This window comes from Petromyzon marinus, chromosome 66 (assembly GCF_048934315.1).
Source record: "Petromyzon marinus isolate PM22_M1 ecotype Great Lakes invasive population chromosome 66, UKy_Petmar_22M1.pri1.0, whole genome shotgun sequence".
In the NCBI taxonomy this organism is placed as follows: domain Eukaryota; kingdom Metazoa; phylum Chordata; class Hyperoartia; order Petromyzontiformes; family Petromyzontidae; genus Petromyzon; species Petromyzon marinus.
In genome coordinates, this window is record NC_133732.1 from 6,582,449 (window position 1) to 6,609,043 (window position 26,595).

At 44.2% G+C, this 26,595-nt stretch overlaps 1 protein-coding gene across 4 annotated transcripts in view; it reads left to right on the top strand.

Moving 5' to 3' along the window:
* Nucleotides 1–594: 594 nt before the first annotated feature.
* Nucleotides 595–26,595, top strand: part of LOC142906541 (uncharacterized) — a 34,072-nt gene continuing 8,071 nt past the window's right edge. The window contains exons 1-7 of one of the 4 annotated variants that reach the window (XM_076054604.1): nucleotides 595–1,253; nucleotides 4,388–4,493; nucleotides 5,615–5,746; nucleotides 9,097–9,231; nucleotides 10,137–10,274; nucleotides 15,295–15,432; nucleotides 18,388–21,146. In XM_076054604.1, coding sequence (XP_075910719.1) covers nucleotides 1,251–1,253; nucleotides 4,388–4,493; nucleotides 5,615–5,746; nucleotides 9,097–9,231; nucleotides 10,137–10,274; nucleotides 15,295–15,432; nucleotides 18,388–19,733 — 1,998 coding nt within the window. In that variant the 5' untranslated portion in view covers nucleotides 595–1,250 and the 3' untranslated portion in view covers nucleotides 19,734–21,146. Of the gene's footprint in view, nucleotides 1,254–4,387; nucleotides 4,494–5,614; nucleotides 5,747–9,096; nucleotides 9,232–10,136; nucleotides 10,275–15,294; nucleotides 15,433–18,387; nucleotides 21,147–26,595 lie in introns of those variants that run through there. The other 3 variants (XM_076054606.1, XM_076054605.1, XM_076054607.1) reach the window with 3 other exon arrangements.

Sequence of the window (26,595 nt, forward strand, 5' to 3'; positions counted from 1 at the left end):
CTGATTGGCCAAGCAGTGTAGCATGATCATCTGCAGCCAGTGATGGCCAAGCGGGCCGTGTGTGTCATCACAAATTTACACAATAATTCAAGTGTGTCCGGACCTCCGTGGCGGGGGCTCTGCCGAACCCCTGAGATCGACTCACCGAACCCCTGGGGTTCGATCGAACCCAGGTTAAGAACCACTGTCCTGGACTTAACGCCATCGTCCGTGCCATTGATCTGAGAGACACGCAGCGCGTGTGGGCTACACGGGGGACCTTTGTGTGTGCTCACAGCACTTGCCCCTACAGCCCGTGTGGGCTACACGGGGGACCTTTGTCTGTGTGTGTGCTCACAGCACTTGCCCTACATCCCGTGTGGGCTACACGGGGGACCTTTGCTTTTGTGTGTGTGCTCACAGCACTTGCCCCTACAGCCCGTGTGGGCTACACGGGGGACCTTTGCTTTTGTGTTTGTGCTCACAGCACTTGCCCCTACAGCCCGTGTGGGCTACACGGGGGACCTTTGCTTTTGTGTGTGTGCTCACAGCACTTGCCCCTACAGCCCGTGTGGGCTACACGGGGGACCTTTGCTTTTGTGTGTGTGCTCACAGCACTTGCCCCTACAGCCCGTGTGGGCTACACGGGGGACCTTTGTGTGTGTGTGTGCTCACAGCACTTGCCCCTACAGCCCGTGTGGGCTACACAGGGGACCTTTGTCATTGCACTGAGCCAGCAGGCAGCACGGAGTGGAAAGGGATTTTTTATTCATTTGTAATCTCTCTAGTGTGTGTGTGGCGTTTTAATGTGATCGCTGAATTGCGTGTGATGTGAATCCTCTTCGTAATTTAACCGTTAACTTTTTTCTATATTTTTAAAAGTGCGAAATAAAACACGCAGGCACACATCCCTTGTGTCCTGGCGGGCCCCGGGCCCAAGCGCAAGCGCAGGGCCTGCCTTGCCTGATTTCGCTGCCGGACAAAAGCCCTCGTTGTCCCGGCGCTTCCCGGGCCTGCGCCAGGGCCTGCCTTGCCTGATTTCGCTGCCGGACAAAAGCCCTCGTTGTCCCGGCGCTTCCCGGGCCCGCGCCAGGGCCTGCCTTGCCTGATTTCGCTGCCGGACAAAAGCCCTCGTCCCGGCGCTCCCCGGGCCCGCGCCAGGGCCTGCCTTGCCTGATTTCGCTGCCGGAGACCTCGCGCGCCTTGCCGGGCGACGGAGTCCGGGTGAGACCGTGGTAGGTCCAATCCGGTTACGTGACCGATGTGATTTGATGGTGAGCTAATTAAATCCACGCGTGTTCGTCATTCTGCCGCTTAAGTTTAAATTGTACCCCGTCTCTCAATGCAATCGTAAGCGCGCGCATTGATTTTTAAATTGTTCTAATGCTCTAATCCACTGCTTCGTTAAGGTTGACGCGTCTCGAACGTATGGCACACACTGCCGTGTACTGTATTATTATTTTACTTAGATATTACAATACGTAGCGTGGACACAATACATATTATTGCTACGGTATTACTATATATTTTTTTAAGTATGTTAAGTTTACCAGTTGTAAGCACCCCCCCCCCCAAACTGAACTGCTTTGTCGCTTTTTTTGAGAAGGCGACCTGATCATCACAGATGATAGCTCGACCAAAGTGGTGGATCTTCATCATTCTTGATTTGAAGCTTTCGTGACTGCAGGAATCAATACTCCTTGGTTCTTTCGGTAAGGTCACGTAGAATGAGAATAAAATAATAAAATAACACGATAACATTCTCTCGACGTTTCGGCCACAACGCAAGCGGCCGTCTTAAGGTGAAAGGTACAGACCGCTTGCGTTGTGGCCGAAACGTCGTGAGAATTTTATCGTGTTATTTTATTATTTTATTCTTATTCTACGTGACCTTACCGAAAGAACCAAAGAGTATAATCATCATCGTCGCGTGGAAATTTATAGCAGCAGTCAAATCCTCTATAGCAAGGACTGGTGGAATGCACAATTATTGCATACCGTGATCATAACAATATTAACTTGACCGGGCACGGTCGAGTTAAAACTATAAAACCACTGTAAAAACGTTGTTTTTTTATTACTACTACACACTTTTATTCAACTTTCCGTGTTATCTGTTTATATTCTTTGTAATATTTGAACGCGTTCATGTCTTCGGATCGACGCAGCCCTAACAAAGCTTGACATTTTTTTCCACACAGACTGGCCGCCTCACGTGATCCATCGCGGTCATATTCGTGTTTTTAACTAAATGTTAATAATTAATCATCTTACATTTTACCCCTCCTCCCTCCCTCCCCCCCGTTTTTTTTTTAAATCGTGAATGGTCGTGCCCCAGCCACGAGGGCAAACGTCCGGTGCAATCACAGCGGCTGTTGCTGGGCCAGCCTTCTGTCGCCGCTCGTTATGACGCCGGAGCGGCCACTGTGTGTCCCACTTCCTCCTTTTACCCCTTCTTCTTTGTCACGTCTCCTGTCCAACCTATATAGTCCCTTCCCAGTATTATGCACAGGCCACCGCTTCTGGTGTTGGCATTGCAAAATCTTGAGGAGTGCGTCGTGATGCTGCAGGGGGCATCTCGGCAGATGATCCATGTGGTTTGCTTCTCCTGAAGCTGCCCCATGATTTCACGAGAGAGTTGCATCTGGCGAAATAACACTCTCGGTCTGTTTAGGCTCCGCCATGTGAGCCATTTGGAATTGGAGCCAGATGCGAGCTCCTCACTCGTCCCACTCTCACGACTTGCCGGTCGTGGTCAGCTGCTACCCTGGTCCTAATGTTAGGGGGCGCTATGCCAGATACTATGAAAAGCCAGGAAACGGATGTTTCCTCAGGCACCATGTTACGATTCTGCACGTGTTATTTAGGGCGGTGTCGACATGGTTACTGTGGGTTGAGCGTCCCCAGTTAGAGCATGCATATTCAGCCACAGAGAAACAAAGTGCTTCCTTAGCGCTGTGTGACAGGATAAAATGAATCTGCGACACATAAAGACAATTAAACATCGAAATTAAGCCACCCACTTTTATTCAGTACATCACATTTTGTTCATTTCTGGGGTGATAATTTATTTTTCTACTTTTTAGTGAAAATAAAAGTGTGTGCATTGAAAAACTAGTTTTTACCTAATTTATTTTACCAGGTAAGGCCCCACTGAGCTATGTTTTCTTTTCAGAAGTGACCTGTCCATCACAAATGATAGCTCAACTTAAGTTGCTTGTCATCGCGTGCAAATTTATAGCAGTAGTCAAATACTCTAAATGCGTGATGTTGATTCTGATTAACTAAATCAAATGTAGTCAATTATTTGACTACGAGCATTTAAGTATTTGAAGGAGACTTGATTGCTGCCATACCACACCCGACTTCCTTTGGGTGAGACAAAGGTGGCTAGGTGTGGTGTTAGCCAAACCACTGCCACCTTGTACACCGTGGTGACCATAACAGATGCTTGCGCACAGCACTTCTCACACAATAGGCGATATAGATCACTGCAGGAATCCATACTCTTTGGTTCTTTCGGTAAAGTCACTTAGATAGGAAATTAATAGATCACGACGTTTTGATCTGCTGGCTGACTGCGTCAGCAGTTCTCTTGCTGTGTTTGTCTCACCTGATGACGGTTGCTTGTGTTGCAATCGAAACGTCGTGATTTATTAATTTTCTAAATACGTAACTTTGCCGAAAGGCTATATAGGGTTATTTGTAGGATGTTTTATTTATACGTGTGTAGTCTCCAAAAAATAGGAGTCATTTTCTCAGGCACGGGACACATGCGGGTTTTCAAGGATTCCCTTCACTTCAGGAATCTCAAACTATCTTGCTTTCCCTTAAAATATCCCTCAAGCCCCTTTCCCAAAGGTTCCTTAACCTTCTGAAATGCCTCCAGCCAATCGCCTTGCATTTTCTCTAATGCATTCCAACCATCCTCCCTGTCAATCTTCCTCCGTTTCACGCTCTGAGGAGTCATTTTCTCAGGCACGGGACACATGCGGGTTTTCAAGGATTCCCTTCACTTCAGGAATCTCAAACTATCTTGCTTTCCCTTAAAATATCCCTCAAGCCCCTTTCCCAAAGGTTCCTTAACCTTCTGAAATGCCTCCAGCCAATCGCCTTCCATTTTCTCTAATGCATTCCAACCGTCCTCCCTGTCAATCTTCCTCCGTTTCACGCTCTTTCACGCTCTTTCCATGTTTATTTCTCCTCCAATCCCCTTAAATTTCCCTGCCTTGTACCAATCCACTTTCAGGCCCGTGAAGTACCAATCAGGGGGGCTTGTTTTTATTTTCATGACTGTCCGTGTCATGCACGCCGTGTCCATAAAGTCAGGGGTGGGTATTTTCGGTTGTGATCGAATCACTACACGTGTGCATGGCTGATTTTTGTTGGTTTTATTTTTGCTCCTCAGATGGCTTCTTGGATTGACTTTGCACCCATCAAACAAGAATGTGAAGACAATACGAGTCTTGGGACTTGGCCGGATTTGGTGATGAAAAGTGCAGACATTGATGGCGGTGAGATCAGCAGCACCTATTCTTGTCTCTGACACGTACAGTAGACTCTCAATTATCTGTGCTAATGAAGGGGAGGACGGCCGTGGATAATCCAAAAATATTCATTTCTCGCGGATCTCGCTACCAAAAACACTAATCTACGTATAAATTACATTTCAGTTAAGAAAATGTAGTTGTTTTAAAGAATAGAAAAATACGTGGAGTAAATAATTTATTGATATTGTTTTATTACAACTGACGATTTCGATTGTTACTCTTTCGATTTAGAACAAATACTAACATCGACCGATTGATGCGTGTGCTTCGTGATAACATTTTCCTGCTCCCGTGCAGAAGACTCCGCCCACTAAGTGGACAGCAGAGCCACGCCAAATACAAATAAACAAAACTCCACCCACTGTTGTAAATATAGGCAACTACTGTACTGTAGAGGCAATCACATGGATTTCTGATTAACCTGAGCACATCTTTTTTTAGGTTTAAGCATGTGACTTGTAAAAATATTTTCAGAAATAACAATATATAACTATTTTGAGATTATTATTTGGACTAAAGGGAAAATCCACGAGTTATTAATTTGTCAAAATCTCAGGTGCGCGGTTAATCCGCAAATGGGATAAACCGCACACGCATGTAATCGAGAGTCTACTGTATAATAATTTCAATGTAATTGGAAGTCCAAGACTCCAGTCACAAACTAAGGAACTGCATCAACGTTTAGTGTGAGAAACGTCCATATTCGGGCCGTTTAAATATCTTGTTCTTGTATGCATTACACCTCCCATTTATTTAATACACCAATAAACCTCATCCCACTTATCAATTACACTGGTCTTCAAGAGAAAAGAGTATACAGTTGGTGATGTTTCAGAAAATTAGCATGGTTGGCACCTCCGATTAGCACGGTTGGCTACGTACGGTGCGAAAACAGTTTAACATAAATACGGTTGGCTACGTTCATTCTAGATTTGAAGTTTTCGTGACTGCAAGGATTCATACTCTTTGTTTTTTTCGGTAAAGTCACGTAGGTTAAAAAAAAAGTTCAACACATACACATGGGGCAATGATCCTTACAGTACATATGAAAAGCCACACCTTATTTATTCATTTATTAATTTCAGCTCAACTTCCAAAGAATGTTAAGATTGATGGAGGCAGTGAGAGGCGAGAGGAGATGGCGGATTCCCGTGCGTGTGTAGCCACTTCAGACCAGGACTACGTCAAGGTGGAATTGGAGAAGTACGCTGCTCGAGGTGAGTTGTCCCGTTTTGGTCACGGAGAAGGCGTCGTTGTTGCTGTGGAGACGAGGAGACTGGGAGATCGATGATCTCTGTTCGGTTGATGGCATTCGTCGTGATTTATCACTTTACAGAGTGGGCCTTGTGAAGGCTGCTGCCATATTCCACACAGTTGCGAGATGTTAACTACCTTGCCTGGTATACAGGAGGTCGTGAGTTTTATCCTGATTTTGATGCCTGCTGTATATTTGGAGTTTGTGTCTCTCTTTCTCCCTGTAGTCATGTGGATTTTTCTCTGGGTCCTCCGGTTTTTCCCTTCATAGATCAACATGCATTTAGAATATTTGGTTACTGTTCTAAATTTTCACGTGATAATAAATAGTTTATCGCAAAGTACTGTTTACTCATGCAGAACAATAACACTGTGGTCTTAAAAATAAATCTACATCTATCTTCTATGTAAATAAAGACCTTAATTTGTATGTATTTATCAAAATATCTAGGGTACTTCCTGACAAGGGAGAGCTGAAATTTGGCACATAGATAGCTTTTAGGACACAAACAACAGAAAAAATCAGAAAATCTGAGATTTTTTATTTTAAAACCCCTAAAACTCGATTTTAAGTGCCCCATAAACATGTTTGTGCTTGTCATTCAGAAACCGTAAAAAATATAAGATTGCGGGTTTCTTCATTTTATGGAGCGTTAAACAGCAAATGAATTTAAAGTGAGAATCATTGTTCTATATTTTATTGTTTTTGAGATATTTCAGATAAAAGTGGTTTTGAACGAAAACATTTTTATGATGTTCAAATCTGAATAATATGAAAATGGTAAAAGATAGGAGCTTCCCCTCATAGAGTATTTAGTTCATACATTTTTGTTCTTTCTAATAAAGAGAACGGATTCTTTAAATTGAGAGATTTCTAATGGGTACGTCTTTAAATATAAAAAGTCGAATCAAATCAACAATTTTAGTTTTTTTGTGGAAAAGTAAAAAAAAATTTAGTAATTATTTGTGTCTGATCGTAAAAAAACATCAGGTTAATTCTTACTCTTTGGTTCTTTCGGTAAAGTCACGTAGGTACAGTAAGGGAAAAAAGTATTTGATCTCCTGCTGATTTTGTACGTTTGCCCACTGACAAAGAAATGATCTGTCTATAATTTTAATGGTAGGTTTATTTGAACAGTGAGAGACAGAATAACAACAACAAAAATCCAGAAAAACGCATGTCAAAAATGTTATAAATTAATTTGCATTTTAATGAGGGAAATAAGTATTTGACCCCCTCTCAATCAGAAAGATTTCTGGCTCCCAGGTATCTTTTATACAGGTAACGAGCTGAGATTAGGAGCACACTCTTAAAGGGAGTGCTCCTAATCTCAGCTTGTTACCTGTATAAAAGACACCTGTCCACAGAAGCAATCAATCAATCAGATTCCAAACTCTCCACCATGGCCTAGACCAAAAAGCTCTCCAAGGATGTCAGGGACAAGATTGTAGACCTACACAAGGCTAGAATGGGCTACAAGACCATTGCTAAGCAGCTTGGTGAGAAGGTGACAACAGTTGGTGCGATTATTCGCAAATGGAAGAAACACAAAAGAACTGTCAATCTCCCTTGGCCTGGGGCTCCATGTAAGATCTCACCTCGTGGAGTTGCAATGATCATGAGAACGGTGAGGAATCAGCCCAGAACTACACGGGAGGATCTTGTCAATGATCTCAAGGCAGCTGGGACCATAGTCACCAAGAAAACAATTGGTAACACACTACGCCGTGAAGGACTGAAATCCTGCAGCGCCCGCAAGGTCCCCCTGCTCAAGAAAGCACATACGCCCATCTAAAGTTTATCAATGAACATCTGAATGATTCGGAGGACAACTGGGTGAAAGTGTTGTGGTCAGATGAGACCAAAATGAGCTCTTTGGCATCAACTCAACTCGCCGTGTTTGGAGGAGGAGGAATGCTGCCTATGACCCCAAGAACACCATCCCCACCGTCAAACATGGAGGTGGAAACATTATGCTTTGGGGGTGTTTTTCTGCTAAGGGGACAGGACAATTTCACCGCATCAAAGGGACGATGGACGGGGCCATGTACCGTCAAATCTTGGGTGAGAACCTCCTTCCCTCAGCCAGGGCATTGAAAATTGGTCGTGGATGGGTATTTCAGCATGACAATGACCCAAAACACACGGCCAAGGCAACAAAGGAGTGGCTCAAGAAGAAGCACATTAAGGTCCTGGAGTGGCCTAGCCAGTCTCCAGACCTTAATCCCATAGAAAATCTGTGGAGGGAGCTGAAGGTTCGAGTTACCAAACGTCAGCCTCGAAACTTTAATGACTTGGAGAATATCTGCAAAGAGGAGTGGGACAAAATCCCTCCTGAAATGTGTGCAAACCTGGTGGCCAACTACAAGAAACGTCTGACCTCTGTGATTGCCAACAAGGGTTTTGCCACCAAATATTAAGTCATGTTTCGCAGAGGGGTCAAATACTTATTTCCCTCATTAAAATGCAAATCAATTTATAACATTTTTGACATGCGTTTTTCTGGATTTTTGTTGTTGTTATTCTGTCTCTCACTGTTCAAATAAACCTACCATTAAAATTATAGACTGATCATTTCTTTGTCGGTGGGCAAACGTACAAAATCAGCAGGGGATCAAATACTTTTTTCCCTCACTGTATAACATAAAATACATTAAATCACGACGTTTCGGGCGCAACACAAGCGTCCGTCATCAGGTGGGACAACCACAGCAAGAAACACTTGCTGAAGTGGGCAAAAGGGCTGCTTGTAACAAGAGGCTATATAGGTAAGAGAGGGGGGAGGAGCGAGGGAGGAGAAATAGAGAGGGTGGGGGTGCGGGGTTGGGGGAGTGGAGAGCTACAAGCTCTGACACGAGCCCGACAAAATGCTGGGGCTGGGAAGTGAGCGGGGCTGGGGGTAGGAGGCTGAAGAAACTGGAGATGCGGATATGAAGGCAAACTATAAAGTAGTTAAGGTTTTACCTGGTTAATAACATCCTTCCAATGATTGCTCAATTTGTACCCATCTTCTCGGTTGAAGTTATGTCTATGAACAAACCTTTGATAGTAGCCCGAAGGTTTGCAGAACACCTTGGTCTCGGAAAAAAAACAATATCATGAGAGCCCACAGCGTTATAGCAATGGTCAGCCACGGCGGAGGTATTAGTTCTGCCGTGCTAGAATAATTAACCTGCCGTGCAGGTTAATTCTTATATTTATTTAAACTTTTGCCTGGCAAAGATGGGCTTTATCAATGGTGGCATTTTAGGCAGCCAATGGCCCTTCTTCAAAGCACAGGTGAAAACCAATGCTGTGTTTTCTTCATTCCAGCTGAACTTCTGAAGAATGTGAAGATTGAGGGAGCCAGTGAGAGGCCAGAGGAGATGGAAGATTCCCATGGATTCCTGCCCACTGCAGGCCGGAACTTCATCAAGGTGGAATTGGACGAGGAGGACCTTGGGAAAGGTGAGTTCCATTTTGGTCACACCTTGTTGTGAAAGACGCAAGGCAGAAGATCCTTGGGTTTTAATCTTCCACAAAGCTCATGGTCCACCCTAAAATGCATCCGCTGCACAAATCATGGCAGATGCGGTTACCTGATGCACAAGCCCGATACTGCCACACTCCTGGTTCCTCAATTATGTTTTTTTACCATATCCGTAGCTGTCCACTATTCGGACGAGTGAGTGCCTCTGTCTTGATTTTTGGCTGTTAGAGTTTATATGTAAGGAACATAACTCGCGAAAAACGGAACTGGTAATATTTTGCGTCATCATCAAACGAACAATGTCCACATCCTTTGGACATGCACATCCTTCTATCCATCCCTCCAGCCAGCCCAACAGCAATATTAATAAAATATATGTACATGGTATTATATGTATCAATGTTAATGTGGCAGTTTCGATTTAATGACTTCAAATAATTACTTTTAGTTCAGTGGAATTGAAAGCTGAAGATGCTTAGAGGAAACTTAAGTAAACACGTCAATAATTCAAAAGTGTATTTGATATATCCATAACCTGCCTTATGCAATTACATCTAAAAGACCAGTGGATGTTTTTTTTTACATCTAATAGACCAGTGGTTACTAACCTGAGGCACACGCACCCACTGGGAGTGCGAGATGCCCTTTCTGGGGGCTGTGAGATATGGCCATATTTTTGTATAAGGCAAATTTTCGAAACACAAATTAAGCACGGGTACGTAAGTAACAATTACTTTGTTTCATAAAACCCCATGTGTTTATTAACATAAACAATTTTTACGATTGAGAACCAAAGGGGTGCAAGGCTGCAGGAAAGGCTAAGAACCACTGTGTTATTAGACCTTCCATCTGTCATGAATGATTGTGCTTATTATTATTACAGGCCCGGATTTTAATCACTTCAAATTTGAGGGAGGAGCCAATGAGAGACCGGCGGTCACGGGGAGTTCCCGTGGGTGCCCGGCCACTGCAGACCAGAACTTTGTCGAGGTGGAGTTGGATGAGGAGGACGTTGGCGAAGGTAAGGTCGCGGAGAGATGGAGGAAAGGAAAAAAAAAACGCTTTCTTGTTTGGTTTAACGTGTTAAGTAGGCTTTTGGCACAAACAGGAGGAGGATTTCTCCACAGTTCTGGCGAATCACCTGACGAGGCTGGTTGTTGTCATAGTTACCAGCAAAAACGTCGCGGTACTCAAATATGTAAATGTTGCTGTAGGTTTTGCTCTCCAACACACAACCGATTAGTGCTAAAGTATTAACTAATTGGCACGTTTTGTTTACCTGACAAACCTTATTAATTGGCTGTATCGAGTGGTGGCGGGTTTAACGACACGTTTATATTTATGCAATCTAACCCAAAAAAAAGATTATAGTTGTCTTGTTTTATGTACGTATATATGTTGAACTTCTTTCGCACCGTACATAAACAACCGTGCTAATCGGAGGTGCAGGGGGGAAGCACAACATACTAAGCACAAAAAGCATTTTTAAAAAATGAGTTTGCCAATCTAGATGATGATTTAAAAGTACATACCGTAGCTTCTAATGGCTTACTAATATCGGAAGGAAGAGCTGTTCCAGACGGCCGCAGAAGCGCATCTGAAAGGGCGCAATGCGGTGACCATCTTTGTTCGATGGCCAGCCAAAAGCCACTGCGAGGATGACAGGAGTGATGGTTTATGCTCCTTATCACCCACATTTTCTCGGTCACGCGACAATACATGAGATGGACACCTGATGTCACCTCGGTGGCGAGATGTTAACTACCTCGCCTGGTATACAGGAGGTCGTGGGTTCGAGCCTGACCCTGACGCCTGTTGTATATTTGGAGTTTGTGCTTCTCTTTCGCCGTTGTCACGTGGATTTTTCTCTGGGTCCTACGGTTTTCCCTTCCACATTTTGCAGCATGCGTTTAAAGTATTTGGGTTCCTATAAATGTCCATGTGATAAGCCACTTCTACTATCCTAATCTGTTATTCCTTTCCTAAAGTAATATCTCGTACTGATAAATGTTACGTCCAGTTTTACATTTTTTGGGCTCGTTAAGTTTGTTCCACATTAATTTATCGTTAAATGGAGGATATATATGTAAAAAAAATAGTTTAATTTTTTTGTTTGTGCTGTACAAGCTCACCTCTGCCCAACTCCCCCTTTGTTTGGCTCCTGCATTAGCTTGCCTCTTGTGCAGCTCGTGTTGCTTGCACAGCTCTTTCCCCCGCGCACTCACTTTGATACCTTTATAAGCAGCTACATTTGGAGGCTTGCCCCCTCTTTTCTCTCCGCCCCGATGAAAACCGCTTGTGTTTCGATCGAAACGTCGTGGGGTTTTTTTGCTTTTATTATTTTCTATTTATTTTTTCTATTTACGTGACTTTACCGAAAGAACCAAGAACATATAGTTTAAATATTGTGTTCTTAATTTTTTCTCCGAGTAACCAGGGGTCACCTTTGCAAAAAGAGGCCGTGATATTTCGTGACACGTCCCAACGGTTCTGCTTCATCGTCTCATTACTAATATAACTAGCTTGCTAGCCCGTCCTAAGATGGAAGCTGTAATATTAAAGATGTAAATTAACGTTTTATTCAGTTTAACACGTAGGCTTTCGCGACCAATATTATTCATAATAAAGGTTTTTGGGTTAGATCGCGTTTATTTATAAATGTGTCGCAACCCTCCACCACCCGACACGGCCAATCAGCAAAAAAAGTGTCACGTTGACAAAAGACAAATAATTCACTACTTCAGCCCACCGGTGTGTTGTTCATGTGGCAGCTGCTACATTGGGCAGACGGGACGTAACATCAGCGTAAGACTAAAAGAACATCAGAGAAATATTAAATTATCTCAAACACAACTGTCGGCAGTGGCAGAACATGCTTGTCAACAAGGACACTCAATTGATTTTGACAATGTTGCAGTGGTGTGTAAAACTAATTATTACTGGCAAAGACTAATTAGAGAATCCATTGAAATTGAGAGGAACAAGAATAACTTTAATCGTTCTGACAGCTACCGGCTTAGTGCGGCCTGGAAGCGTATTATTAAATAATACACATTACATTTTGATTTAAAGAATTACTAATCTACAACTCATTACTAATCATAACCAATGACTGATTACTAATCGATTATATAATTACATTACCCCCCCCCCTCCGCCTCTAATCACTGCACCTGATGAGTTAAGTGATGACGTCACCCTGCTGCTCTATATAAAACCGGGAGCAAGCGAGGGCTTTACCATTCTGGCGAATTGCCCGATGATGCTGGAAGTATTTACCAGCGAAACGTCGTACTCAAACTGTAAATGTGGATTAACTCTTCAACACACCGGTGGGCTGAAGTAGTGAATTATTTGTCTTTTGTCAACGTGACACTTTTTTTGCTGATTGGCCGTGTCGGGTGGTGGAGGGTTGCGACACATTTATAAATAAACGCGATCTAACCCAAAAACCTTTATTATGAATAACGTTTTATTGTGATTGAAAATTTTATTAGGAAAAGTAGGACAAATACATTTTTCTTAATTTATTAAATGAAATTATGGAAGATTTCTCGGTATACCATATTTAGCCGCTCGACCTTCTGCGTTAGTCTAAAAATCCAGGTACACATGAAAAAAATGAGGGGGGGGGCGCATGTGGAGTGACGTCACGCGCGGGACACACACACAGCCTTTTTTGACTCGATATATTGGTTGCTGCATTAATTTCTTTATTATCTTTACTTTCCAAAAAGAAAGGTCAAAATTAAAGCTAATGTGCGTAAACAAATTATCGTTTCCGCTCCACCTTCATGCAGAGTGACGTCACCCGTTCATTATTATTAATGACGGGGTGGGGTCCATGTGGAGGACCCCACCTGTTCTTGATTATTAATGAGGGGGGGCTGGTCGACGCGGAGTGACATCACGCGCGTTACACACAGACATTCTTGGCTCAGTGATGAGCCAAGAATGTCTGTGGTGCGACTGTGGTCACTTAGAACAGACCGTACACAACGACGCAATGCCTCCAATCCACAAATACGAAGGAGACATCGTCACAGCGATGATGATTCGCAACTCTGCTTCTTCAGTTGTCTGGGCTTGACCACCTGAATGTGACATTGTAGTTCTTGCTCTGCATCTGCATCAGCCATACGAAAGAAGAAGAAGACAGAGAAAATTATGTTTAGTTTTTAACACTAATCATATCTCAGTCATGCTACACTTGATCATCGATTACCCGACACGAGATTATCCAGCTTCCAACATTATCCGGCGATCCCAGTCCGATCCGACAAAACCGCTCCAAAGGCTGTAACCCAGTCTGGCGATCGTCAAACACATGTTTGTTGAAACAAGAGCCTAGTAGTACTACGTACATCACCCCGTGCAGAGTCTTCGAGATTAGAGTGGTAAGTACCATACAGTAAATATGGTAACTTTTTACAGTAGGATATTTGTATTCTTATTTATGCCAATTTCACATAGTAAACATTTAAAACACAAGATAATAATATCAACTTATAATGTGCACGGTATTTGCTCACTCTTGAGGAGAGCGGATGACTTGGACGCGCGAGGAACCACAGACTAGTAGAAGCGCGTCCACGCGCTGAACTGGTGCCAACAATTTCCCAAGCTCTGTAGTCCCCTACGTAATTAAGGTGTGGTTCGGCAATTAACCCTTTCCCCTTCTGATGTACGTGTAAGTGTACGGAATCGGAATGGATTCGGCAGATAAACTAAATTAAATTAACATTTTATGTCCGGAGGCTCCCCGCAAGGCCAATGCGGGGAGGGGCGTGTGGCACAATTTTGGTGCCCAGCTATCATAGAATGGCGGCGGTCGTGTCGCTATGGTTCTCTGCGGCGAGCAACGACGTCCTTTATGAAAACAACAGCACGACTACTACTACGCCTCTCAGATGTCAGTAGACGCTGTATGGATTGCAGCGACACACTGCCGAGGATATTCATGGAATGGCGAAATCGTCGATGACACGTTTGACGGCTTGAACTTCACCACAGTTGTAGTTGGGTGATTCTTTGATCTACCATTTATGGAGGATTGTCGTGAGCAAGAGAAGCCCTATACTTCTACACTCCCGGTTCCTCAATTATGTTTTTGTTTGCCATTTCCGTAGCCGTCCACGATTCGGACGAGTAAGTGCTAGTGTCTTGATTTTTGGCTGCTAGAGCTTATATGTAAGGAACATAACTCACCAAAAATGTAACTGGTAATCTTTTGCGTCATCAAACGAACGATGCCCTCATCCTTTGGACATGCACATCCTTCTATCCGTCCCTCCAGCCAGCCCAACAGCAATATTTTAAAAAAAGATGTACATGGTATTATATGTATCAGTGTTAATGTGGCAGTTTCGATTTAATTACTTAAAATAATAACTTTTAGTTAAGTGGAATTGAAAGCCGAAGATGCGTAGAGCAAAACTTAAGTAAACGTCAAGAATTCAAAAGTGTATTGTATATATCCATAACGTGCCTAATCAACACTGTTGGTTTTTTTACATCTGTAGTGAGCGACTTCCGACACACGTCTAGTAGAAAGCTTATTTAGTAAGAGCACACAGGGCGATGCACTTCCTAACATGGCTACACCTAGGCTGTCCAAACACGCAGCACATCTCCCAGATTATTACCCCAGATGCCCCTTCATAATAAGGCATTATGCAATGCAGCTATAACCGTAATTACCCTTACAGGCCAGCAGGGGTCACCCTGTCATTACACATCTAATAGACCAGTGGTTACTAACCTGAGGCGCACGCACCCTCTGGGGGTGCGAGAAGCCCTTTCTGAGGGCTGTGAGGCATGGCCGTAATTTTTTATAAGGCAAATCGTCGAAATACAAATTAGGCATGGTCACGTAAGTAACAAATATTTTGTTTCCTCAAACCCTCTGTGTTTATTCACATAACACATTTTTTAACGATTGAGAACCAAAAGGGTGCAAGGCTGCAGTAACGGCTAAGAACTACTGTATTATTAGACCTTCCATCTGTCATGAATGATTGTGCTTATTATTATCATTACAGGCCTGGATTTTAATCAGTTCACATTTGAGGGAGGAGCCAATGAGAGACCGGCGGTGACCGGGAGTTCCCATTGGTGCCCGGCCACTGCAGACCAAAACTTTGTCGAGGTGGAGTTGGATGAGGAAGACGTTGGCGAAGGTGAGGTCGCTGAGAGAGAGGAAAGAAAAAAAACGCTTTCTCGTTTTGTTTAATGCATTAAGTAGGCTTTCGCCACAAACAGGAGGAGAATTTCTCCACAGTTCTGACGAATTGCCTGGCGAGGCTGGTTGTCGTAATTACCGGCGAAAACGTCACGGTACTCAAATGTGTAAATGTTGCTGTGGGTTTTGCTCTCCATCACACAACCAGTGAGTTGTCAAGTAGTAACTAATTGGCACATTTTGTTTACGTGACAAACTTTTGATTTAATGCTTTCTTGACTGCAGGGATTCATATTCTTGGTTCTTTCGGTAAAGTCACGTAGAAGGGAAACAATAAAATAATAAAACAATAAAATTATCACATTTCGACTGCAACACAAGCAATCATCATCGAAAGAACCAAGAATATGTGACAAACTTTATTAAGAATCGAGTGGTGGTGGGTTTAACGACACGTTTATATTTATGCAATCTAACCCAAAAAAACTATTATTGTTTTATGTACGTATATATGTTGAACTTCTTTCATATAGTACATAGTCAACCATGCTAATCGAATGTGCGGGGGGGGGGGGACAACATACTAAGCACAAAAATCATTTTAATAAAAATGAGTTTGCCAATCTAGATGATAGTTTAAAAGTACAGTAAAACCTTGTATTTCGAGCATGATCGTTCCGAAAACATGTTTGTAATCCAAAGCACTCGTATATCGGTTGTGATCACGTGACGCTCGGCAGACAAAGCGTAGACACGTACTACTCGTATTGCAAGACCCTCGCTCGTTTATCAAATTTATATTTATTAAAAAAATTTGCTCGTCTTACAAAACGCTCGCAGGCCAAGTTACTCACAATCCAAGGTTTTACTGTACATAGTTCCTAGTGGCCAGGGGCGGAGCCAGGATTTTGACTTTGGGGGGGGCTGACTTCAATATTCTGAGATATCCAGTGTATGTTTTCCAATGGGTGCCACAAATGTATAAAACAAATTTTATTGGACTTGAACGCGGAGTTTATTAATAGGTTGAAGCCGCTGATGTGGCTAATAAGTTCGATAAGTTCGAAAGGCTGCCGCTCAAGCAGCCTGCAGGGGAGCACAAGGTGGCAGCCAGCATTTTGCAGCAGCCGGATATCCGGTTATCCCGATTACTGACTTTCCCAAAATTTCAGGGGGGGCTGAGCCCCCCCCAGCCCCCCCTGTGGCTCCGCTCCTGCTAGTGGCTTACTAATATCGGAAGGAAGAGCTGTTCCAGACGGCTGCAGAAGCATATCTGAAAGCGCGCGATGCGGTGACCATCTTTGTTCGATGGCCAGCCAAAATCCACTGCGAGGATGACAGGAGTGATGGTTTATGCTCCTAATCACCCACATTATCTCGGTCATGCTACAATAAATGAGATGGACACCTGATGTCACCTCAGTGGTGAGATGTTAACTACCTCGCCTGGTATACAGGAGGTCGTGGGTTCGAGCCTGACCCTGACGCCTGTTGTATATTTGGAGTTTGCGCTTCTCTTTCGCCGTGGTTACGTGGATTTTTCTCTGGGTCCTACGGTTTTCCCCACCACATTTTGCAGCATGCGTTTTAAAGTATTTGGTTGCTATCAATTTTCATGTGATAAGCCACTTCTACTATCCTAATCTGTTATATTCTTTTCCTAAAGTCATATTTTTGTATTCTGATAATTGTTATGTCCAGTTTTACCTTTTTTAGGCTCGTTAAGTTTGTTCCGTATTAATTTATTGTTAAATGGAGGATATATATTTTTAAATACAGTTTAAATATTGACTTAAAGCTTTGGTGACTGCTCGAATTCCTATCATTTGGGTCTCTCGGTAAAGTCACATCGATAGGTTCAAAGAAAATAACAAAAACTACGACGTTTCGATCGCAACACAAGCGGTCGTCATCAGGAAAAGGGGGTTCGCCTCTAAAGTCAAACTGTTTATAAAGGTTTAAAATGGGCATAGCCCAAGTGTCAGCAGCATGGGCAGGGCAGCTAATGTTAATGTAAGAGATGGACAGCGACGGCGCTGGTGGTGGGTTTCCACCAATTAAAAGGCTGCCGGGTAAAAATTTGTATGCTAATGTAAGATCGGAGAGCAGCCTCCAAGGCGAGTGCGCTGAGGTGGCTATGTTAATGTGAGAGATTAACATGTTAATGTAAGATCGCAGAGCCGCCACGTCAAGGTCGGCGCGCGGAGGTGACTGTTGGTGTGAGAAATTTTACCTGTTAATGTAAAATCGGAGAGCCAAAAATAACTAACATTGGAAGGTGGCAGGATGGGAACATCACAGCCAGTTATGACTTAAACTGGTTGATGACGTCCTTCCAATGATTTCTAAGTTTGTACCCATCTTCTCGGTTGAAATTGTGTCTGTGTCTGTATATATGGATGGCTTCATGAACAAATCTTTGTTAATAGCCAGTGGGTTTGCAAAGTACCTTCGTCTTCGAGAAATACATTTCGTGTGAGCCCACCGCATTAAAACAATGATCATCCACGGCCGAGGTATTAGTCCTACCATGTTTTAGATCTGCCTTATGTTCACGAACACATCACATCTAATGCTAAACGGATCTTGTTCATGGCAGGCTTAGCCCTGACCTCAGAGAGAATAACATTCCTTATTCTCTCTGTGTTGCGATCGAAACGTATTTTTTGTTATTTTCTTTGATCCTATCTACGTTACTTTACCGAAAGACCAAAACAATAGTTTAAATAGTGTTCTTAATTTGTTCTCGACGTAACCCAGGGTCACCCTTGCAAAAAGAGGCTGATATTTCGTGACGTGTCCCAACAGGTCTACTTCATTGTCTCATTAATTAAATAAGACGCGAGGTAAAGATGAGCTATCGATGAGAGAGCTTCTACACACCACTTGACTGTTTCTCTCTCTCTCACGGGCCGCCTTTTCGCGTTCCGTTTTTTGTTTACGTGCGCGACAGGCGAAACAACCCCGGCGGACCTGCTCTGCACCGAGTGCGGGGACGGCGACGGCAGACCGATCCGAACGAAGGTGAATGAAGCGAAGGGCGTCGTCGGCCAGACCTCGCGAGGCTGTGCGCAGTGCGGCAAGATTCTTGGGGGCCCCGAGTCTCACGCAAAGCCGCATGTGTGCGTCGAGTGCGGGAAGAGGTTCTCAAAGCGGTCGAATCTAGAGATACACTCGAGAAGACACACCGGCGAGAAACTGCACGTGTGCCCCCAGTGCGGCAAGAGCTTCACGCAGCATTCCCACCTGGTGATGCATTCGCGAACGCACACCGGCGAGAAGCCGCACGTGTGCAACGAGTGCGGGAAGGGCTTTTCGCAGCGCTCCACTTTAAACATGCATTGTAGAACGCACACCGGCGAGAAGCCGCACATTTGCGTAGAGTGTGGGAAGGGGTTCACGACTCGTACCGATTTGAAAAAGCATTCTAGGACGCACACCGGCGAGAAGCCAAACGTCTGCAAGGAGTGCGGTAAGTGCTTCGCGCAGCTCTCCATTTTAAAGACCCATTATAGAATACACACGGGCGAGAAGCCGTACGTGTGCAAGGAGTGCGGTAAGAGCTTCGCGCAGCTCTTCAATTTGAAGATGCATACCAGGACGCACACCGGCGAGAAGCCATACATGTGCAAGGAGTGCGGGAACACTTTTTCAAAGCGTTCCCATTTGGAGACGCACTCCAGGACTCACACCGGCGAGAAGCCGTACATGTGCAAGGAGTGCGGGAAGAGGTTTACGCAGCGCTACAATTTGGAGATGCACTCCAGAACGCACACGGGCGAGAAGCCGCACGTGTGCAAGGAGTGCGGTAAGGGTTTCGCCACGCACACCGATTTAAATAAGCACTGTAGAATACACACTGGCGAGAAGCCGCACGTGTGCGGTGAGTGCGGCAAGGGATTCACAAGACACACCGATTTAAATAAGCATCGTAGAATACACACGGGCGAAAAGCCGCACGTGTGCATGGAGTGTGGGATGGGATTTTCACGTCGTTTCCATTTGGAGAGACACTCTCGGACGCACACGGGCGAGAAGCCGTACGTGTGCACGGAGTGCGGGAAGAGTTTCACGCAGCGCTACAATTTGGAGATGCACTCCAGAACGCACACCAACGAGAAGCCGCACGTGTGCAAGGAGTGCGGCAAGGAGTTTTCAACGCTCACTGATTTAAATAAGCATTCTAGAACCCACACTGGCATAAAGCCACATGTGTGCATCGAGTGTGGCAAGGGGTTTACAACACTTTCTTATTTAAACAAGCATGCTCGGACACACTTAGTGATGAGTCGCTCATAACACAGTTGGGTTTTTTTTGGTATATCGCGTAAATATACGTGTCGTTAAACCTGCCACCAGCCAACAGTAAACTAGTAAGGTTTGTCACGGAAACAAAACGTGGCCAATTCGTTTATAGTTCAGCACACCAGTGTGTTGCAAAGTAAACCCACTACAACATTTATAATTTGAGTACCGTGACGTTTCGCCAGTAATTACAACCAGCATCATCAGGGAAAGAAATTTAACATTGCCCTTTCACGGTGGATAAAAGCACCACATTTTCAGTTTGGGTCTTTTCAGTGCTTAGAATAAAAATAAGGCAAGGAGCCCTTCCGAATGTGTCTTAGTATCCAAATTGTGGCCGACAATCATTGTGGAAAGAAAGCCCATGCTATGTTTGAAGTTAGTATGCCCCACGGACTCCTTATGTTTGCAAAGCGGCAAGCAATCCAGGGTTGGCTTTCCCACACGGTTAAAACCCATTTCCTTTTCAGGAACACTTGCTCAGAGCTCTCCTTCACATGCTTTAAACAACCTCTGGAAAATTAGAAAATCCAAATTGGCACCCAATGATTTATCGTTAATTAAACCAAAACGAAGCCTTTCTGGAGAAGGAGACAGCTGCTCCCGACGTGGTGCTTGTGACTAAAATTCCAGCCTGGTAGGTGGCGAGCCCGTTGAGCGTTTTTAATTAGATCATCCCGAGTGGGTGGGAATGTGTCCATGGCTCGATCCTTCCGACGGGAAAGAGATCCACGGCGGCCTCTTCCATAGCAGATTTAAGAGGGCTTGTGTTGTCGTACGTGACGGCAAGACAATCTTTGGAGCTTTTTGGAAGCGACGAGAGAGTGTAAAGCGTTAGCTGTTCAAAGGCGGTGATGGCTGCATGTGCACAAATGTCTCTGGAACCTGTCTGACAGGTAGTAGTAGGAGGCTTTCGCAACCAATATTATCCATAAGAGTTTTTTTGGGGTTAGATTGCGTAAATATAAATGTGTCGTTAAACCCGCCAACACCACCCGACAACCAATTCGGAAGGTTTGTCATGTAAACAAGTTCAGCACTAACTGGTTGTGGGTTGCAGAGTAAACCCACAACATATACAATTTGAGTACCTTGATGTTACGCCAGTAATTGCAACAACCAGCCTCATCAGGCAACAGCCAGAGTTGTGGAGAAATCCTTCTGGTTCGGTCGTAAATAGATGGAGGGATAAATGTGATGTTATCACTTGTGAGCCAATCAGGGCAGGTTAATGTATTCAGATACATTGCAATGGATATATATTATTGGTTTGCTTATTCACAGTTTATCAACATACAATAATGTATGTACATAATGCATGTTCTTCGCATGCCTGCCAGGCTGACCTTTTGCCCTTGCCCATGAAGGGGGAAGCACTTTGATCCTCTGACCTTATTTTGTCCTTTCCTTTAGTTGTCTTCCTGAAACCACCAAGTTGAGTTCATCTGGATAGTATTGTGGATAATGGTTTTGGGTGCAATTTTCAGTGGCATTCTGGAAATCCTGGTACAGATTTTTGTGCCTCGATCGTCCAGTTTGCGAAGTGACTTATCCTTACCATTCTGACTGTTACTAAGTCTGGGAAATTTTCCAAGAAATAAATTTTCCTAATCTTTTATTGGTCTGAGATAGGTTTCTGACTTGGCTTTGGAAAGTTTTTTTTGTTTCCTTTTGTGATTTGTGAAGTTTATGGTGATGTCTAGGTGCACCATCCTCTTAGCAATTCTAGTGGGAAGTCACCAGAGACTATTTAAGGATTCATGGTAAAATTTATTTTTCTTATGATTAATGCAGCTTTAGCATGAATAAGAGCATCTCAGGTAAAGTCTAGTTTATTCAGGGATTCTCTCTTGGCGTGCTTTTTCATTCCCTTGAAAATGAGGATTTTCACTGCCATTTCATTCCTCTTGGAGAGCATTCCAGCAGTCTGATTTTGTTTACGAGTTTCTTGAAGCCCAAGTCTCGGAGGTGAGTCATATACAGATAGCTTAAAGAGGAGAATTCCAGATTTCACACTTTTTGTCAATGTAGCTGGTGAGCTGTCATCAAATTTTCATCGATTCTTGATGGGCCTTTTGTTTAACTTTCTATTGAGCCTTCGATTCCAGTTTCTCAATTTTATCAGGCATTTAAAAAACATAATTTGATCTCTTCCGGCAATTCGAAGTTGAAGCTGACGGTGTTGTAGTTCTGTGGCCATGCCTCTCCCATTTAGTTTTTGTTGGCATCCAATGCAGATAAATCATGGGAGGTCAACGTCACTATTTCCTTGTTCACAGAAGATGCACTCTTGAATTATGAATACACCGATGCTTGCTGGCACCCTTCTCACGTGAGGCTGATCTCTTACTTTGCTTTCAGGAGTTTAGAGAATTGCATTCTTTCTTTTAACGCCACGATTTTGTGTCAGGATGCACGATGAGTGGCATAATTGCCTGTACTATCACCCCACCCCCAAAAGAAAAGCTTAAATGGTTGGCCCAGAGGTGTGCTACATTTGTCGTCTACTAAACTCGGCAGTATTTATTAGTGTTACATGCAAATGGTACAATATTTATTATTCATGAGTTTAACAATGATTTAAAGCTTTCGTGACTGCAGGGATTCATATTATTGGTTCTTTCGGTAAAGTCACGTAGAAGGGAAACAATAAAATAATATTTTTTATTGTTTTATATTTTTATTTTATTGTTTCCCTTCTACGTGACTTTACCGAAAGAACCAAGAATATAGTTTAACAATGCTTAAAATTTTTGAACCATAATGCATTTTATTACACCCATCGTACGTGCATTTAAATGGAGTGCGTTGTTGTGTTCCGGCTTAGGCACCCTTCGACTTACGAACGGACTTGAGAACCATTCGACTTATGAACGGTTCTGAGGAACGGAACCCGTTAGGAAGCCGACGACTGTCCTTAAAGCAAACCGTTCCCTCTGGCGGGTTTGAGCTATTGCAGTTTTTCCCCCAAATTTATTTAGGGTACCGTTTACCGATCGCCCCTCCCTATGGGTTGACCATTCATGGTCGACTGCGACATTTTTCCTATACAGCGTCGCAACCGCACTGCTCGCGATGACGCTGCTGCTGCCACGGAAGAACAGATGCGGTGCCATCTTGCCTCCGTCTTGTCTCCCGTACGGCCCATCCCAGGTCCCAGGCCACGTGGAGTTGTTCATAGCCTCTAACGAGGAGGAGGCAGCGAGGTTCAGCCTCACGATTTTTCTTCCTGTAGTGTACAATACTATACATGTACGGTAAAACCAAGGTCACAAAATTTTACGGGGTGGTGGTACATCAAATCAGTTCTCATGATGTCAAAGCAGTCTGAAAGACGAATGTTTATGAGCGACTGGACATAAAACTTCATAGTCTGTTGCCGTATAGCAGCACCCAGCCTGATGACGATTGGCTACTTATATTACACGTGCCCTCGACAGATTAGACTCCTCATGCTCTAGACTTGGTCGGGACGATTTCTCGATTCATTTCCAGAATAATTTCTTGGGGTGGATGGAGGCATCAAAAGATTGACTCTTGTTGTCACCACACATTTGAATGGGGAAACAGCTGCTGAATCTCAGGCAAATCATGATGGAGAGTCTGCAGCTCACTCAAGGGCAACAGCGACATTGTCTGTTTGGGCCACATTGTTACCTCATGGGTCTACAGCAGCAGCTCAGTGGCAACAGCGACAGCACAGCAGTTTTATTCTGGTGGAGCATCAGCGCTGGCTACAGTGTCTGCACGTGCTTCATGGTCAGCTAGAGAGTCAGCGGTTCGATTGTCTGCAACTGCGTCTGCGTGTCCTTCATCGTCAACTGGAGGCTCAACGGCACTTAGTGCTCATCACGTTTGTCAGCCGCAACTAACGAAAGCGCAGAGCAATGCCAAGGCCTTTGGCAGGATCAGAGCGATACGGACTAGAAAAGGTCAAATCCATCCGAGACAAATGGGTCGGTCAAAACAAATCGACACAAACCTGATTGGGAGAAGGGGAACGGCATCATCCTTAACTTGTTATCGATGGGTCTAAGTGAGATTGAGATCATGTCTCTGTTCAAAGTTGGATCCAGCAGAGTTCAGTGGCTCCGAACTTTTGATCCCGAGAAGATTCGGGAGCAACAAAAGCCTTCTCATGCGTTCAACGAGGTCAGGGTTGAGTTTTTCAAGAAGCAGTGTGATCAGTGGAACCTGGAAGATGGATTTCCTTGTCCCCACAGGCGAGCCCGGCAGTACTTCACTGATGAAGGGTTGACATGGCTTAAGGTCTACAAAGACTGAGGCCGCCTGGAAGGCATTGCCCCAAGATCAAAAGTGTCCATTCACAAAATGGCGTCTTGTACATTAATCCAGTACGTCAACTTCGAGTGTCCCGGCCTGCGGTTGACCCGATAAATGCAGGATGTCTGTGATTTGTGCATACGATTAAAGTGGATTCTCAACGACCCATCTGCAAGTGAGGCATCGAAGGGTGCAGCCCAGACGGGGCTCGACATGCATATTGGCGCGGCCAGACATCAGCGTCAAGCAGTATCGGCGTTCACAAAGGCCTATCTCGAAGGGCTTTCTGACAAGCACAGGTACGATCGGCTCCACTCCATACTGTTTGATTACATTAATGACGATGTTGATGAAGCCGATTGAGAACCATATGAGCCATTGTCAGTTCTCCTTGTCGCCGAGGACTTGGGCCAAGCAATTGCCATCCCAAGTCTTGGCTATCGTCGACCGGGGATGGACTGCTTAACTTCGAACCTCACGTTGCACCTGGACATGATGGCGGATATCTCTCAGAACGAGCACAATGTCTTGCTGTACGATGAGCGATGTCAGGGCCAGAACATCGATGCGCTGTGCTCGCTGCGAATGGCTTTTCACATTGAGCAGCGCAATCATCATATCGAGGAAGGCAGGACTCCTCCCTGATACGTTCGTCGCCATTCGGGACAACTGTCATACAGAACAAGAACAATGGCACTATCAAGTTGAACTGTTACCTCTCAATGGCATTCTAAACACGTCATGATTGTCTACATGATCCCGGGCCACAGCCACATGATTGTGGACCGTGTTGTTTCCTGGGTGAAGCAAACGCTGATAACCCAGAACTTATATCATCCTGATAACATTATCTCACGCATGAACATGGTCAGGGGCATAAATTTCAAGTTTATCATCGGGAAGCTCGCAAGTATGTCTTTGCCATTTGGAAGTCTTTCTCGACAAGTTCATCGACAATCTGCTAGCTGGTTTCACCGAAAATTACATGTTTGAGTTGTATGATGGCAAGGTCCAGATGCAACACTTGATCTCGACGCCTATCAAGGAAACTGCTGAGATCACTTTTTGCCAGAATTCATCCAGATCTTTTGGGTAATGAATGTGGAGCTGTTTGGTAGTGACGTTCTACCTGTGGGTTTCAATCGAAGAGACATTCTCCTACCGTGTGCGCCAGCGATCACATTGGATACAAGCAAGGTGAAATTCAGAAGTATGACACGATCCCAGCACTCTACTTGCCGTACTATCCATCGGCAGTTCAAGACGACGACAAAGATGATGTTCCAGTCCCACCTCAGGCACGTAAGAAAGCTGCTGCTGCTGCTGCTATTGCTCCAGGTGCTCGCCTTCCTGGTCGGCCCAAAAAAATTGTGTGTCCCCCGGACTGAAATCAATGGTCAATATTGACCCTTAGCGAGTCTCAGTAGGCTGAATAAACCTTCGAATTGCGTCAAACTCGGCGACAGGGTCAATTAAAGACTGATAAAACAGATTTTCCAATTCAAATTTCGATTTCAGGCTTTTATGAGGACTGGTGTGTTATGGTGCACCGGTGTACCACCAATATGTCCATTTGGTGCTATTATCCATACGGTAGTAGTAATTCTGTAAAGCCACCTGGCTACACATCCAGAAATAAATTTTGGAAGGTGTTCTAAATGTACACGCAAGACACATTTGCAACAAGTGGAAAGGCTTTTACAAAAATATATAATTCACATTTACCGTAACACACTGACGAGAAGCTGCAACACTGCGAGACGATTACACGCAAGAAGAGTTGCTATTGATTGTTTCCGTCTCATATAGCATAGATGGTGGCATATGGCAGGCGGGATAATGTAAAGCAGCATGGGAGTGGGCCTGACATAAGTCGTCGTGGCAGCGTTGAAACTATATTGAGCTGTGCTGCTTCAACAGTGCTGTCATCAGCATAGACCTAAGGTTTGGCGGAGGGCACGTCTGCTGTGTAAAAGTTGAGAAGGGCTCTTGCGAGCAGCAATCCCGATGGCAGCCAGCCCGTTGTTGAATGTCCGCTTTCGGACGCTGGTCTTGTCACCGAGGTAGATGGAGAACCTGTGGTTGCTCGTTAAGGTCTTGATCATTCTTGAGAGTTTTGTGGCATCAGATGGTTTTTAATAGTTTCAGTAGCATGGAATGGCTTCACACTCCGAGACCCACCAGGAGATAGTCAAATAAAACTTTACTTATATAGCACAATTCGTGCAAAGAATGCTATACAAAGTTATTTACAGGACAAAATAGAAGCGAATGACACAATGTAAATAACAATAAGAATGATAAAAAAAATTATGTAACAAAGTAAAAGTATCATAAGCATAATAAACAAAATAAGGGCACCCTAAATCTTGACTGAAAGCTTTCGTGACTGCAGGAATTCATATTCTCTGGGTCTTTCGGTAAAGCCACGTAGATAGAACAAATAACAAAGTAAAAGTATCATAAGCATAATAAACAAAATAAGGGCACCCTAAATCTTGACTGAAAGCTTTCGTGACTGCAGGAATTCATATTCTCTGGGTCTTTCGGTGAAGCCACGTAGATAGAACAA